Source organism: Melanerpes formicivorus, unplaced genomic scaffold (genome assembly GCF_026170545.1).
Source record: "Melanerpes formicivorus ecotype bairdi unplaced genomic scaffold, bMelFor1.0.p_v2 SCAF_40, whole genome shotgun sequence".
In the NCBI taxonomy this organism is placed as follows: domain Eukaryota; kingdom Metazoa; phylum Chordata; class Aves; order Piciformes; family Picidae; genus Melanerpes; species Melanerpes formicivorus.
In genome coordinates this window covers 5,487,349-5,501,769 of record NW_027142392.1, presented here as the reverse complement: position 1 = coordinate 5,501,769, position 14,421 = coordinate 5,487,349, and the positions used below count along the sequence as shown (strand labels likewise).

At 41.0% G+C, this 14,421-nt stretch overlaps 1 protein-coding gene across 8 annotated transcripts in view; it reads left to right on the top strand.

Annotated features, from left to right (window-relative positions):
• The window catches only part of COL14A1 (collagen type XIV alpha 1 chain), a 103,968-nt gene that overhangs the window by 79,991 nt on the left and 9,556 nt on the right, over positions 1-14,421 (top strand). For all 8 annotated transcript variants that reach the window (XM_068158630.1, XM_068158628.1, XM_068158631.1 and 5 more), the window contains 6 exons: positions 4,324-4,377; positions 4,779-4,874; positions 6,239-6,292; positions 7,465-7,518; positions 13,363-13,416; positions 14,318-14,389. In XM_068158630.1, coding sequence (XP_068014731.1) covers positions 4,324-4,377; positions 4,779-4,874; positions 6,239-6,292; positions 7,465-7,518; positions 13,363-13,416; positions 14,318-14,389 — 384 coding nt within the window. The remainder of the gene's footprint in view (positions 1-4,323; positions 4,378-4,778; positions 4,875-6,238; positions 6,293-7,464; positions 7,519-13,362; positions 13,417-14,317; positions 14,390-14,421) is intronic.

Here is a 14,421-nt window from a genome sequence, read left to right as displayed (position 1 = left end):
CTGACCCCAGCCTGTAGCACTGCATGGGGTTGCTGTGGCCAATGTGCAGAACCCGGCACTTGGATGCGTTAAATCTCATGCCGTTGGACTCTGCCCATCTGTCCAGCCTGTCGAGGTCTCTCTGCAGAGCCTCTCTACCCTCTAGCAGATCAACTCCTGTCCCCAGCTTGGTGTCATCAGCAAATTTACTGATGATAGACTCAATGCCCTCATCCAGATCATCAATAAAGATGTTAAAGAGGATGTTAAAGAAGACTTCACTGTCTTAAAAGCCCTTCTTAAGAGCTACAATATTTATTGGAAACCAGAACTGAAAGTTGTAGTTCTGAGAGCTCCTAGAGGCAGAGGAGGTAACCAAGAGCATTGAAGGGGAGAGAGGATGAAATGAGCTGGCTTTGGTAAAAGTTGAATTGAAGCTTTTTCTATCTTGCCAACAAATGAGGAAATAAATAGTGTCACAACTTTCCCTATATTTTGTGGTGTTGCTTTGATAGCACTCATCTAAGTGTTTACTGTACACATGCTAAGTAATTATACCTAAGCTCCTTGTGTAACCAGTGGAACTAGATAGTATCTTCAGGAAGACAATATTTAACTTTCCTTCCATCTTAACATAGTATCTTAGAGACATGAAGTAAATGTCCTTTCTCTTTTCTGGCTTGTTGAAGAATTCAGACAGTGGATCACACCAGACAGCTGAGATACAGGTCACTAAAGTTAAACAATTCAGTCTGACATCCCAAGGCTGATTTTTACCAGTTTAGAGAAGTTGTAGCCTCTGCTTGCAATGGTCTGTTACTGGTTTGGTTTAATGAGAAACCTGACTTGGATGTTTGTAGAGTGGTTGCGTGTTGGTGGTGGTTTTGTTCTTTTACAGCTAGTTTGAGAACTCTGCTTCATGTCTTAGAGCTGCTTGCTAAATTAGCTTGAAGTGAAGCCTCTTGTGAACAACATAGAACTGCTTGTTTCTCTGCTCATGCTACGTCCTGGGTGCTCCAAGAGCATGTTTTGAAGAGAAATAGTGAGGAATGCAAAGGAAAGTCACGTGAGATACACATTCAGCAGCAAAATTAACTTACATACAAGGCATTCACCTAGCAGATTCTTAACCCAGTAACAACTCAGAGGTCAGTCTTTCTGCAAGAACTGTTCTTCAGGCTCTGCTACAAAAACTTGAAAAGGACCTCAGAAGAAAATGCACTGAAAAGTTCTGTCTTGAACAAGGGAAAAATTATTCTGTTCTCCTACTTAAATGAATGTTCTAAATAAGTATGGATTAAGATTTTCATTTCTGTATATGGATGTCCAATCTGTGTTCTGCAACAAAAAAGACAATGGGATAATTCACACAAAAATGCAGCTGAAATTGAGTAAGTTGACCACATTTTACAGTAAAAGGAAAAATATTTTGGAATTATTTGACTGGAAGGATGTGTTACTATAGTTCTAAACATATACAGATCAGGAAGTGCCAAACTTGATCTAGCCATAAAATAATGTACTTCTATTCATTGGGTTTATGATTAGCAGTATTTTGAGTAGCATAATGCCATGCAGAAAAATCACTGCCTAGGCAAGGGACTATGTGATTCTGCAACTCAGCCTTTTGTGAGTGTTTCTTTTTCTGCCAGATATTTAGATGGCATAGCTCTGAATAAAAGTAAGAGGCCTAGGAAAAAGCAGAGCAAAAGATTAAAGTTAGCATTCATCTCTGTGCCAACCCAAAGTCAGAAAGTCACCTGTGCTATGTCTGGTCAATACTGCTCCAAGTCATTAAGATCTCATGTGACTTTTCTCTAAGCCAAGGATTTTTCTCTTTAAGGGATCAAGATTCTACCATGTAGCCAGTTTTAGACATTAGACTTAAATACTCCAAATAAAAGGCTTCCATTTGTTTGGGAAAGTAGCTCTGGAAATAGTTTTTAAAGCTCTTTAAGGAAGTGGGGGATTGAACTAGATAATCTGCAGGGGTGCCTTCCAACCCCTATCATTCAATGGTTTTGTGATGCTGTGAAGTGGGTCATTGTGGGTAAGGCAAAGTGTCATTTAGAGTTAAGATTGTCTGGCAGATTTCATTATGGGATGGTTTTATGGCTTGTTCTTTGCCAGAATTTGATCACGCTGTCTGAAATTCCCCACTCAAGGTAAAAGGAAGGTATCACATGAACCTGGTGCTTGCATTTTGAAAGGAGTGTTGCTGAGCTGGAGGAGATGAAGTAGGAGATTAAAAAAAATACTGGAAGACTGGAGAAGTTTAATTGCAATGAAATGCTTTCAGTGCTTCATAGGTTTTAACTAGTAAAAAGGCATAAGGAGGTGACTTGATATCTCAGTGCTTTGTAGCTTTTAACTACTAAAAAGGAGTAAGGAGGTGACTTGATATCAGTTGTTCCCCCAGAACTGTTTCTGGGGAAAGGCACTGGCTATTAAGAAGTAATTTAAAGTAAGAGAAAAAGGCATTACAGGAATTCCTGAAGAAGAATAAGCCAAAGAAATGAAAAGCCTTAAATCATCACACAAGCTTAGAAGTGCTGAGGATTAACAACCAAAACATGGGGGAGGCTCTTGTGATGGCTTCAACTTAAATGAATGCTTTTCTGGAACTTGTGGTTTTACCAAGCAAAGGTTGCTGCTTTTAAACATGGGTAAGTGTAGCAAACTCAGTGTGAATCTGAAAACATGTGACTGAGTAGCTCATTTTCAGGATATTTTTGAATGTGTGTCATTACTCAGCAAAAATGTTTTTGAGCACAAAATGGGAGAAACCTATTTTTGTTTATGTTAAAAAGTTGCAGTTATTTTGCTAAGCATTTGCATAGGATTTTTTAATCTCAGAGTGAGGTAGGAGAAAAGCAGAGGCAGGAGAAAGGGCAGAGGGAAGCTACTGGGCTGGAATGCAGAAATGTGAGGACTTGGAATCTTGGAACTGGCAACTGGAACATGGTTTCTGTGGGGAGCGTGGGATGAGATTTTAGGGTCAGAGCTGACTGTTATGGAATGGGTCTCTGGCCATAATGTTTTTGGATGAAAGTGAGAAGACTGAGGGAGCTGGGAAAGGAATAGAAAACTACTCTGTGATTGCACATGTGAAGACCCTATCATGATACCTGTGTTGAAGAGCAACAGTACTCTGGTATTTCCAGATGTTTCTGTTATTACCATTCCTACTTCTAGATCTGCATACCACAAATGCATTTAATCTGATAAGCATATTTTCTATTTTCATGTCTTTATTGTAGCTGCTCTTATTTTTATATGTACTTATTTTAGCCTCTAAATATCACTATTCAGTTATGGGGTCTAATTGTGTAAGATCCTTTTTGAACCCAAAGAAAGACAGAATTCCCTAAAAAAGTCATATCCCAGGAGATTATGGAGCAAAAGTGCAAGTGGGTAGATTCAGATTGGATGTTAGGAAGTTCTTCACCATGAGGGTGACGAGACACTGGAACATGTTGCCCAGGGAGGTGGTAGAAGCCTACTGGAAGTTTTTCAGGCCAGGCTGGATGTGGCTCTTGAGCAACCTGATCTAGTGTGAGGTGTCCCTGCCCGTGGCAAGGGGATTGGAACTGGATTATTTTTGAGTGGGCAATTCTGTGATACTGTGATTAACCAATATGCCAGGTGGAGTAAGAGGGAAACTGATCTGAAGAAAGGGGAAAATGATAACAGTAATGCTGTCCTAGAGGACAAAGCACATCCAGCATATGTATATGCAAAGCCTGTTCGTGGCAGCCATTTAGATATATGCAACTCCAGTGTCTCAGATGATACTAATAAAAAAGGCAAGAGTTGGTTAATAAATGATTAACAGATGTAGGCACTGCTTGAAGCAAGAAAGAAAGAAAGAAAGAAAAAAGAGAGAGAAAAATGGGCAAAAGAATTTTACCTAAGAGTAGCTCTAAATTAAAACATAAGTCTAGTAGATCCTGGAGTTGTCCTGACAGAAAAATAGTCCCAGGTCATTGGAAATTCAGTCTTTAACAATGTGGTAATCTTGAGGAGAACAGACAGCTGTGCAGAAGTTTTCAGCAACTGGAGCACTTGTCCACATTTCCATCCCTGTAGCAGCTTTCCAGCCTTATTTTGATGCTTGCGTGGTGTGCATTCTTGGCTCTAGAAAGGAGTCACATCTGTGTTTAAATCTGTCCCTCTGTATGGCCACACTTCAGTATGTTCTCAGTTTAATTACTCCAGGATACTGACTGTTTCCTGAACACTGATTCAGAAACAAGGGGGAAAAAACAGTGTTTTGGGCTCCTCTGGATTTTGTTACTGTCAGAGTTTTGGTTTTCAGCAAGTCCTCTAACTTGTGCTTCACAGGGTGGTCCAGGTGTCAGAGGTGCCAAGGGACATCGTGGAGATCCAGGTCCAAAGGTACTTTGCACAGCACTTCAGCTGACACGCACAGGTTCTTGTTTTGTATCTGCTGCATGTAAACCTTGAAATGAATTCCAGATTTGCTCTGACGTGCCGAGCACGAAGCACAGTGAAATGCCAATGGCATTTGGTGTGTCTCTTTTTGTAGCAATTGCTTATCCTGTTTGTTCCTTGACAAAAGATATAACATTTGGAATGCTGCTATTGCAGCATAAATCTGGTGGTGTTCTTGTTGTATTTATAAAGGAAGCAGGCAGTTTTAAATGGAACCTTAACTGCTCAATCAAGTATTAACCCATATTTCAGATGTTTTTGACTCTATTGGTATTTCATTTTTCAAACAGAAGTTGCCTCCATCCATATGATAAGAGTTTAACTTATGTCCTATGCTGCTTTAGGGACCAGATGGACCTCGAGGTGAAATTGGTGTTCCTGGACCACAAGGACCTCCAGGACCACAAGGACCCAGTGGACTTTCTATTCAAGGGCTTCCAGTGAGACTAAAAAAATCAATAGGGTTCTTTCCTATGGTGTTTTGTACAGCATGTGTCTGAGACTAGACCAAAGTATCTTTTGGTGTCCTGATCAGAATCTGAATATTTGAGGTGAAGTCACAGATTAGGGTTTACCCTGTACAGGACATGGGTTCAGTGCCAGCATTCCTGTATTTGGATCTGAACTTTTAGTTAGCTGGAGAGACTTTATTACAAGCTGAATATGACCCAGGTATTGGCATCCAAGCCTAAACACAAGTGAAAAAAGTTTTAGTAGGGGTTGTTAAGTTGGCCCCAAACTAAAATGTTAATATTTTATCTTTTTTCTGGTGTGGTATTGCTCACAGCAGATCAGTTCTGACTTGAAAGGTATACCCAAGCAAAGCCACCAGATTGGCTGCCAAAATTAAGCAACAATGTTCACTACACCTACAATCTGTCATCAGGGGTGATGATTAGGCCTGGAGTTTGCACTGCTGTTGTGAAATAAGTCTCAGAATTTCATCAGAGTCACATCAGTAGGATAATGAACAAGCAGTGCCAATCTTGTTCTGTGACCATTTCTAGTCGATGGGTACACACATGCCTTGAAAGGTACTCAATACCTACCTTTTTTTGGCTGGACTTTTCTTGGTGGTGTTCAAAATTTACTACAGTGTAATGCACTTTGCTCTTTTTTGCCCAGTCCATGCGATACTGCTGCACAATGTGAAGAAGTGATTTACCAAACCTGTCATCAGAGAGTAATACAGAATACATTACTTATATAAATAGCTACTTCACAGAGATGTTGTTTCTGCATGCAATTATTAGTTTCTTACCTAGAAGGTACATTTTTGCCATGCATGCATACTGTAGAGACACATCTAGTTTCCACAGGATTCCATTGATTTCATCATACTCCTGAGAGCTGAAGAGAAACAGATTCCTGTGAGGAGGAAAGAAAATAGCTAAGCTTTTGTAACATGGTTTTGTCAGGTTGCTTCTGATATCATTCATAGATTCCTAGAGAGCTTTTGATTAGATGGGACCTTAAAGAGCATCTACTTCAAAACTCCCAGCCGTTGGCAAGGACACCTTGCCACTTGATCAGGTTGCTGAAGGCCTCATCCAGCCTGGCCTTGAACACCTCCAGGAAGGGGGCATTTTGGAAACAATTTTATTTTCTGTGTTTTCTCTATTTGTAAATTCTTCATTTACAGTTTTGCAGATGGAGTCTGTAGGTTTGCCTTCAGCAGTAAAAATAACCTGGTTTATTAGTTGGGTTTTTTTTATAATCTTTTTCTGAAGAAGCTGAAAGGAACTATTAAAAATGAGAATGTAACCATGTATTTAGTTTGCTATGCATGATTCTTCGTTTGCAGGGCCCTCCAGGTGAAAAGGGAGAGAAGGGAGATCTTGGTTTTCCTGGCTTGCAGGTATTCCCTGAGTTACTTTTTAACTCTCCACTTACTAAGTTTGAATGTTGAACTGACGTCATTGTAAATCTAAGGCACACACCCAAAACTGCTGAGTGTGTTGTTGGCATGAGTTTCAGCACAGATTTAGAATCAGGAATCCAGGATATGCTGGTGTGCAGAGGCCAAATCATTCAGGGCCTGAAGAACCCATTTTTTTTTTGGACCTTGTCTAACACTGAAGTTGGGTCTCTGTGGACACAAAAACTGTCCACTCTTTGATTACTGCTTACACAGTGAACAATTACCATCTGCTTATTTTCACTTTAAACCTATTACATTCCTCCTGGAATTAATCTAGGAGGAGAGGCCACCAGCCACAACATCACCTGTGTAAAAAGCTGCGGCATTCAGTGATGCTTTCTCAGTTTGGTGTCCTCCATTTAGCCTGGAGATGGCATACCAGTTCATTGCTGCTTTTCAGGATCATTTGCTGTTACCTTTTTTGGTGTTTGTCTTCTGCTGTTGATACCTCTCCAGTATTTGTTGGTTGTTACCAAGTCCCCTCTCTTTTTCATGTATGATAGAGATAGGAAACAGGTGCACAGAGACAGCAAACAAGTGCATCTTTTCCTCACAGATGCATTTTTTTAGCCTTCTGGACCACTGCAGTAGTGGTCCTAGACTACTTTTCTGCAGCCTTCATGAGCAAGAGAATGACATTTCATCTGAACAGTAGGGAACTTCTGGATGTGATGTAATCCTGCTCAGGCAGATGTTTCTGCTTTGAGATGTTGCTGCCCTGACTTCCAGCAAGATGTCCATTTTGGCAATTAGAGAGAGAAATAGCAGTTGTCATTTCAGGTTAAGGCACTGATGCCATGCAGTGGAGTCATACTGACATGAATGATGTGGGAAACCAAGCTCTGTTCAGATTAGTGGCACAAGAAGCCTGACTTGACAAAATTGGTGGTGTTCTTAACAGAGGATTGTGGTGAGTGGGTATAAAGCCTGTGCATTTTAATGATGTGTATTGAACCATAGGAACACCTTCTGTACTGTATCTTGTCTATGGTACCATCCATTTTTTAACTCTTTAAGTTCCATTTATCCCAAACCACGTCATACAGTTTCACTGGAAAGTTATTCAGTTGGATTTTGTTAATTGATCTCATTGTTTGCCCTCCCTTTAGGGTGTTCCAGGAGCATCAGGTTCCCCAGGAAGAGATGGAGCTCAAGGTCAAAGGGTATGGTAAAATACAGATGCTTTGTACTTGTTCTAAGAGTCTCCATTCTGTAACCGATGTTTCCCAGTGTGACTGCTTTATCATAGGTTTTGTCACTTGCATGCTAGCATTTCTGGAGACCCATACCTCTGTGTTACTCAGCAGAGGAGTCAGAGATAGTGAAGTATCCTTCCATCTGGTAGATCAGGGTTGAGAAATGCTAGTGATGAGGAGCCATTTACTGTGTTTCTGTCTAATGTGGTTGATGGGAGTAGATGTCACCCAGTGCTGCCAATTAGTATATTTGCTTATATGTTTAAAATTAGGTGGTGCTTAAGCGGTACGTAATTAACATGCAACAATCTGAATTTGCTTCCTAGCTAATTAATGAATAATAGAGCCAGCTCCAAGGGAATTTGATCTCAAATATAGAACAATACCTGTAGAAACTGGTGACATAAGAAAAAGGTGAAGAATAAGCACCAGAACAAGAGGACACAGTTTCAAGCTGTGCCAGGGGAGGTTTAGGCTGGATGTTAGGAAGAAGTTCTTCACAGATAGAGTGATTGGCCATTGGAATGGGCTGCCCAGGGAGGTGGTGGAACACTGGAGGTGTTTAGGAAGAGACTGGATGGGGTGCTGGGTTCCATGGTTTAGTTGATTAGGTAATGTTGGATGATAGGTTGGACTCAGCGATCTCAAAGGTCTTTTCCAACCTGGTAAATCCTATTCCTATTCCTATTCCTATTCCTATTCCTATTCCTATTCCTATTCCTATTCCTATTCTATTCCATTCCATTCCATTAATATCAAAATTTAGTCAACCATATTCTGCTTCTGGTAGAACAAATGAAGATACTTAAGAGTCTGTCTAGGAATCAGTTAAAACAATGTCACATTCATAATGTGCAGTTAAATCTCAACTCCACCTCTTGTCTTTATGCACAGAACTAATTCCAGCAAAATGACTGCAATGCACAGGAGTTTGGTTTTTTTTCTTTTTTCTAAAATCAAGAAAGTAATTTTATTAAGATTAAAGATTTCCACAACATTATAATCAGCCTCCTAATTTTCAAGTGAGTTGTGGTGAAATATGAAGGCAAATGTATTAATTTTCTTTATAATACTGTGGTGCCGCCTTCTGTATGGGAGCTCATTCTTTTCATGTTATTAATGTCTTCTTTTTGTCTGCATTGGATTTTTTTCACCCCTAAATTCCCCAAGCTTGGTGTCACCTGCCAGTGTCCAGGTTAGTAAAGACCTGGAGTCTGAGTGACATTAGGTGTTTGAGAGGGGATTGGACGTGGACACTTGGTGCCATGGTTTAGTAGTCATGAGGTCTTTTCCAACCTTACTGATTCTAGCCTTACCTCATACCCACATTTGTGTAGCTACAATTAATGAAAAAAAGGAAAATATGAACAGTTCTGAAAACTACACATTTTACCCTCTAGCTGCATTTCTCTGGAGACTTTGTGTTTGGTGCCTCTTGCGCTTTGAAGGATACGGAGAGCACCAGGCCTTGGGGCAGTCCCTGCAGTGCTGTCCTAAGGCCATTTACCTCATCTGTCCATCTGCCTCCAGCTCTCACGGCTGCAGCCGTATGAGACAACCAGGAGCCTTTCCTGAACAGGCTCCATCTCACCTGGAAGCTGTGTAGGCAGGGAGCTGTGTAGGCAGCCTGGGCTCAAACTGAGCCCATCTGTGTTAGTCCTGTGAGGTGACTTGTGTTTTCTCTCAAGGGCACAGCTGAGAGCAGAGCCCATGTGTGCTTCATAGGAACACATCACTGTTCTCTCTCTGTTCCCCAGTATCCTACACGTGATGTTTTGCCACTTTGCTGTCTTCTCTTGGCCCTTATGACCACGGGCTGGTTTTGGGCTAGTTTTCCCACATGTGGAACTCAGGAGGTTGTTATAGAGAGATGATATTTCTGAGAAAATACAGCAGGATGAATAGTGCAGGAAAAGCTTTTGATACAGCCTGGAAAGGTTATGCAGGGCTTATTCTGTAGAAGACCCCAGTGTTGTCTATAATAAGGTAGGGAAATTACATAAATTGCCAGTTTTTATAGCTATGGTGGTAGTGCTGTGCTCATGTTTTTTTCTGCTGTTAATCAAAGGAGCTGGATAAATAGCCTAGACTTCATATAATTAGGTCTGTTGGCCTGTTATTGTCTCTGTGTGACTCTTGTACAATATTGTCCAGCAGTAATGATTTCTGTGGCAACAAATAATTACATTATTTAAGCTAATTTTATGGTGTTGTAACTCACTTGATTCCTGTGAAGTTATGACAACATAAAATTGCTTTTAATAGGTGAAGATTCAAACCAGTGATTTCACTGCAGTCTCCTTGAGGGCCAAGTGCTTGAGAAAGGCAACATTAAACAAAATGCCAATTTATTTCCCAGGAATTTTCCAGTTCCTCCTTGCTGTTGCTGCAGTTATGCCCTTTAGAATTGTTCCACTTCCTAAAGAAGAATAGCAAATATATAATGGAATAAAAATCAGAAGTTCAGAAATACAGAAAGAACATTTAAAGACTAATTGTTGAATTAAAACAAAGATTAAAAAAAGAAAAAGAGAGAGAGAGATAAAAAAAGACTAAAGACCTTTCCTCAACTGGTTTGAAAAATCAAATAAGGAATCAAAACAGAAGAGAAGGAAAAAGAACCTTAAAAGTGAAGTGATTCCAACTACTGGCAATTGGAAGGAAAAACAAAATCTCCATTCCAGCACTTCTTCAGTCTGGTATCATGTTACCCCTAATTCAGCAAAGCTCTCAGAGATCTCCCAACAAATATCAGCCCTGAGTTTACCTCCCATTAAAATCAGTGTGATTTAGCCATCTGATTAAGTACTTTACAGCACCAGTACCACTATAATTAAAATAATTAACTGAACAATAAATTCAAAAGAGGAAATGGCAGCTAAACCTAGAGCAGCACAGAAAATCTCAATTCCAGTAGTATAATAACTGCAAAACCCTTTGGCATCTTGTCTAACAGGAGAAAGCCCAAGAAAGGCCTATCATGGAAGCCTTGCAAGCTTTGACTCAGTAGCTTCAGTTAAGGTTTTGTCTGCACCTATTTCTACTTGAGAAATCACCCCAAGCAAATTCCAGGCTACCAAAAGCTGAAGAGTCTGTGGTGAGGTCAGCATCTGTACTGACTTCAGCAGCCATGAGGGTTTTACAGGCTTTAGATGGCACCTACCTATCTCTGATGCTGTTTGCATTCTGGCAAATAAAATCCCTTCTAAAAGTTCTGTCATAGCTACACTGCTTCTCCCTAACTGTTTATAGTGCCATTCGCCATACATCTCCTGATTTAAATGAACCTTCTAAAGTAATAGCTCTTTTCATTTTAAAATACCCTAAATCTGAGGTCACACATCAAAATCTGTCCATCCTGCTCTTGGACATCAGCTCCATGGAGGAGATTCAGTGGCTCTCTACAGTGTCGTCCCCATCCTGGATGTAACTGCTGCTGTGCTGTGTAATTCCCCCCAGTCATTCCACAGGAGGTTAAGGAAAGAGGAGACTTCAATAATCAGGAGAGTGACTAGCATCTTTCAGGCTGCAGCGCTCACAATACAGCTTAGTGGTTTCTCACAGTGCTCTATTTTCTTCTACATTACACAGAGCAAAAGTAATGTGAGAAAGAGCCAGAAGAAATACATTCTCAGTCTGCCTGCCAATTTCTTGGTACCTACTAATCTCCTCTGCTCATGGCTCATGAATTCAGAATGAGTATCAGATCCATTCTCGCCATCAGATGGTCTGAGTAACATCATCTTCAAACATGGTTGGCAACACAAACAAGTACCTTTGGTTTTGTTTCGTTTTTTTACCTGCTTGAGAGAATAGTTGTTATCATATTGTTTCATGGTCCAAACTTCTTTGACTTTGTCTATAACTAGCAATTTTCACATCTAACAAATTCTCTCTTTCCTCTAGAAACAACAATTTTGAAGACTGACTCTGCATGCTTTCCTTTGCAAATTTCTTTAATTGAGCCTAGGCTTGCAGGCTTTGTGTGTGTCTCAAAACTACTGGGATAGGGACACTACTAGCATCTGCATCTCAATGCCAGTTAGCTGTTATATTTGCTTCAGTTTTTACTGTGATAGGGAACCTGCTTTGGTCCTTGAAGCTTCAGGAGACATCTGGTTACTCTGTACCTCAAGTACTGTGTCCAGTTCTGGGCCCCTCAGTTTAGGAAGGAGGTTGACTTGCTGGAACGAGTCCAGAGAAGGGCAACGAAGTTGGTGAGGGGTTTGGAACACAAGCCCTATGAGGAGAGGCTGAGGGAGCTGAGGTTGCTTAGCCTGGAGAGGAGGAGACTTGGGTGACCTTACTGCTCTCTACAACTACCTGAAGGGAGGTTGTAGACAGGCGGATGTTGGTCTCTTCTCCCACGCAACCAGTACCAGAACAAGAGGACACAGTCTCAGGCTGTGCCAGGGGAGGTTTAGGCTGGATGTTAGGAAGAAGTTCTATACAGAGAGAGTGATTGCCCATTGGAATGGGCTGCCCAAGGAGGTGGTGGAGTCACCATCATTGGAGGTGTTTAGGAAGAGACTTGATGGGGTGCTTGGTGCCATGGGTTAGTTGTTTAGGTGGGTTGGATTGGTTGATGGGTTGGACACGATGATCTTGAAGGTCTCTTCCAATCTGGTCTGGTCTGGTCTATTCTATTCTATTCTGTTCTATTCTAAAGTAATTCCTTATCAAGACTGAGGGTGCACAGATGACATGAACTGAGTATGTGGCTTATTTTGTCATGGGGACACCCTTCTGCTGGAATTTTACAAAATCCATTCTGGGTACCTGGCAGATAATTCCAGTCTTTTAATACCATGCAAGTTTGAATCATATTTTCCAACTTCTGTAAAGCATAAAGCTCATGTTAAATTCATTACTAAAGCTATGGCAGAAACAAAGTCTCAGAAAAATGTAGAACATTAAGAAGATGTGGAATTTAGATTGCTCCCCCCTGCATCTTTCTGAGAGACTTAGAATGGTGTTTACTGTGTGGGTCAGAATAAACACTTTCAAACTCTCTGTTTCCTTCTATTCTCACTTCCATGCCCTGGTCTTGAACCACAGATAAGATCATCTCTCTCCTTTTTAAGCTGTGTAGTAATTAAACACTTGGCACCAGGCTGTTCAGAAAGCTATGCTTTCTAGCATGTGGATACAAAATGTGCACCATGGTTAATTTGTCAGGATACTTTATTAATAGTGTATTTTCTACATCTGGGCAGTCTTTTTTCCTATGATTTGCTTGCTTTCCAGTTTCCAAGTTATCTTTATATTTTGGCTCTCATTCCTGGAAGCTCTGAAGCACGTTCATAATGTAAACCACATGAACATTCCTGCTGCTTCCTGAATCAAGACCTTGGTGATAGCTAGTACACATGTACAGTACTGCTGAGCAGAGAGAGAGAGACTCTCAACTGCCATCTTTCACCTCTTAATCAGTGGGACTCTGAATAGTTGCAGCTAGTGAGGACAGATGTAGAAGTGTGATGCATCTTGTGGCAGAGAAGTCAGACAGCAGATTCTCTCATTTACCTTACTACAGCAGCATTGCAAGTGAAATTCACTCAGGTGGAAATTGCCAGCACAAAGAGATTTGCATTGCTGCTTTGCTGCTTCTTACTTCAAAAGTACTGGGAGTCTGTTTTATTTTAACATCAGGTAAACTCTGATGTTTACCTGTAACTCAACTGTAGCTCCTTTTCAGAATGAAAGCCTCCCCAGGGTTAACAACGGAATTTTCTTCAAAGCAGCATCTTCCAACAGATTCACAAAGTACATAGAAAAAGCTGATCAAATGGCATATATTCTCTTTAATAGGGCCTTCCTGGCAAAGATGGTCCCACAGGCCCACAAGGACCTCCTGGCCCAATGGTAAGTATTGCTCATGGAATTCAATACTGTAAAAATCAGCAGGAGCTGGGGGGATTGTAGATCACTGTTATCTAGGCTTCATTGGATAGACCAAGGCCAAAGGTTCTCCCTGGAAAATCAAATTCTCATGATGCACAGGGCTGGCAAAGAGCTGCTTGTCCAGTGTAATTTCTTTCCACTCTTACTTAGCTCAAGAAAAGATGTCTCCCATGGGAAGGGGGAAACAGTTGTTCCATCAATAGATTGATAGCTTGTTCTCAGTCAAGTAACTGCACTGTATAGAGGGAATTGTTGCTCTTAACTTTTTACATTATTTTTTATAAGTAATTTCAACTGGGATTGTTAGCTGAAGTGAGCTGCCAAGGCTTATTTGGGCTGGAGGCTCTCAGAGAGTAATCAAGAAAGACAGCAGATGCTACGTTCAGCCTTCAAAACAAGACATATGTTGCCTCCAGATTTGGTCTCATCCTTCTCAGCTAGGGCAGTTAGGTAAAGGTAATTAATGCCTTCGTGGTAGATCTAAGAAGTTAGGTGAACCTGCTGATGGTGTTGAGTATTCTCCAAGCAATCCTGCTCTTTTTACAAAGAATGTTCTGAGTCATCTCCCCTGAACATGGTATTAGCATCATGGGATTTAGTCTTTAGTTAGCAGTCCAGGCCTGTGCCCCAAAGCAAGCAGCACAAGTTCATTTTTCTCAAGTGCTTTTCTCAGAGCTCCACTTTTGGGGTTGCTTCTTCCTGCAGAGTGTACTTCTTAGTCCTCTCTCCCAGCATCTTTGGTCTTTGACTGGCAGAACTGGTGGTGTGCTGTCTGCTTGTGCACTTCTCCATCACACCGTCATTTCTCTGCAGGATTCATGGATGTCAACTGCAATCACTACTGTTTTCTTTTTCCATGTAGGGCATACCTGGTGCTCCAGGTGTCCCAGGTGTTACTGGAAGTCAAGGACCACAAGGTGATGTTGGAGCTCCTGTGAGTAAAATTCCTTAATATTGCTCTATTTG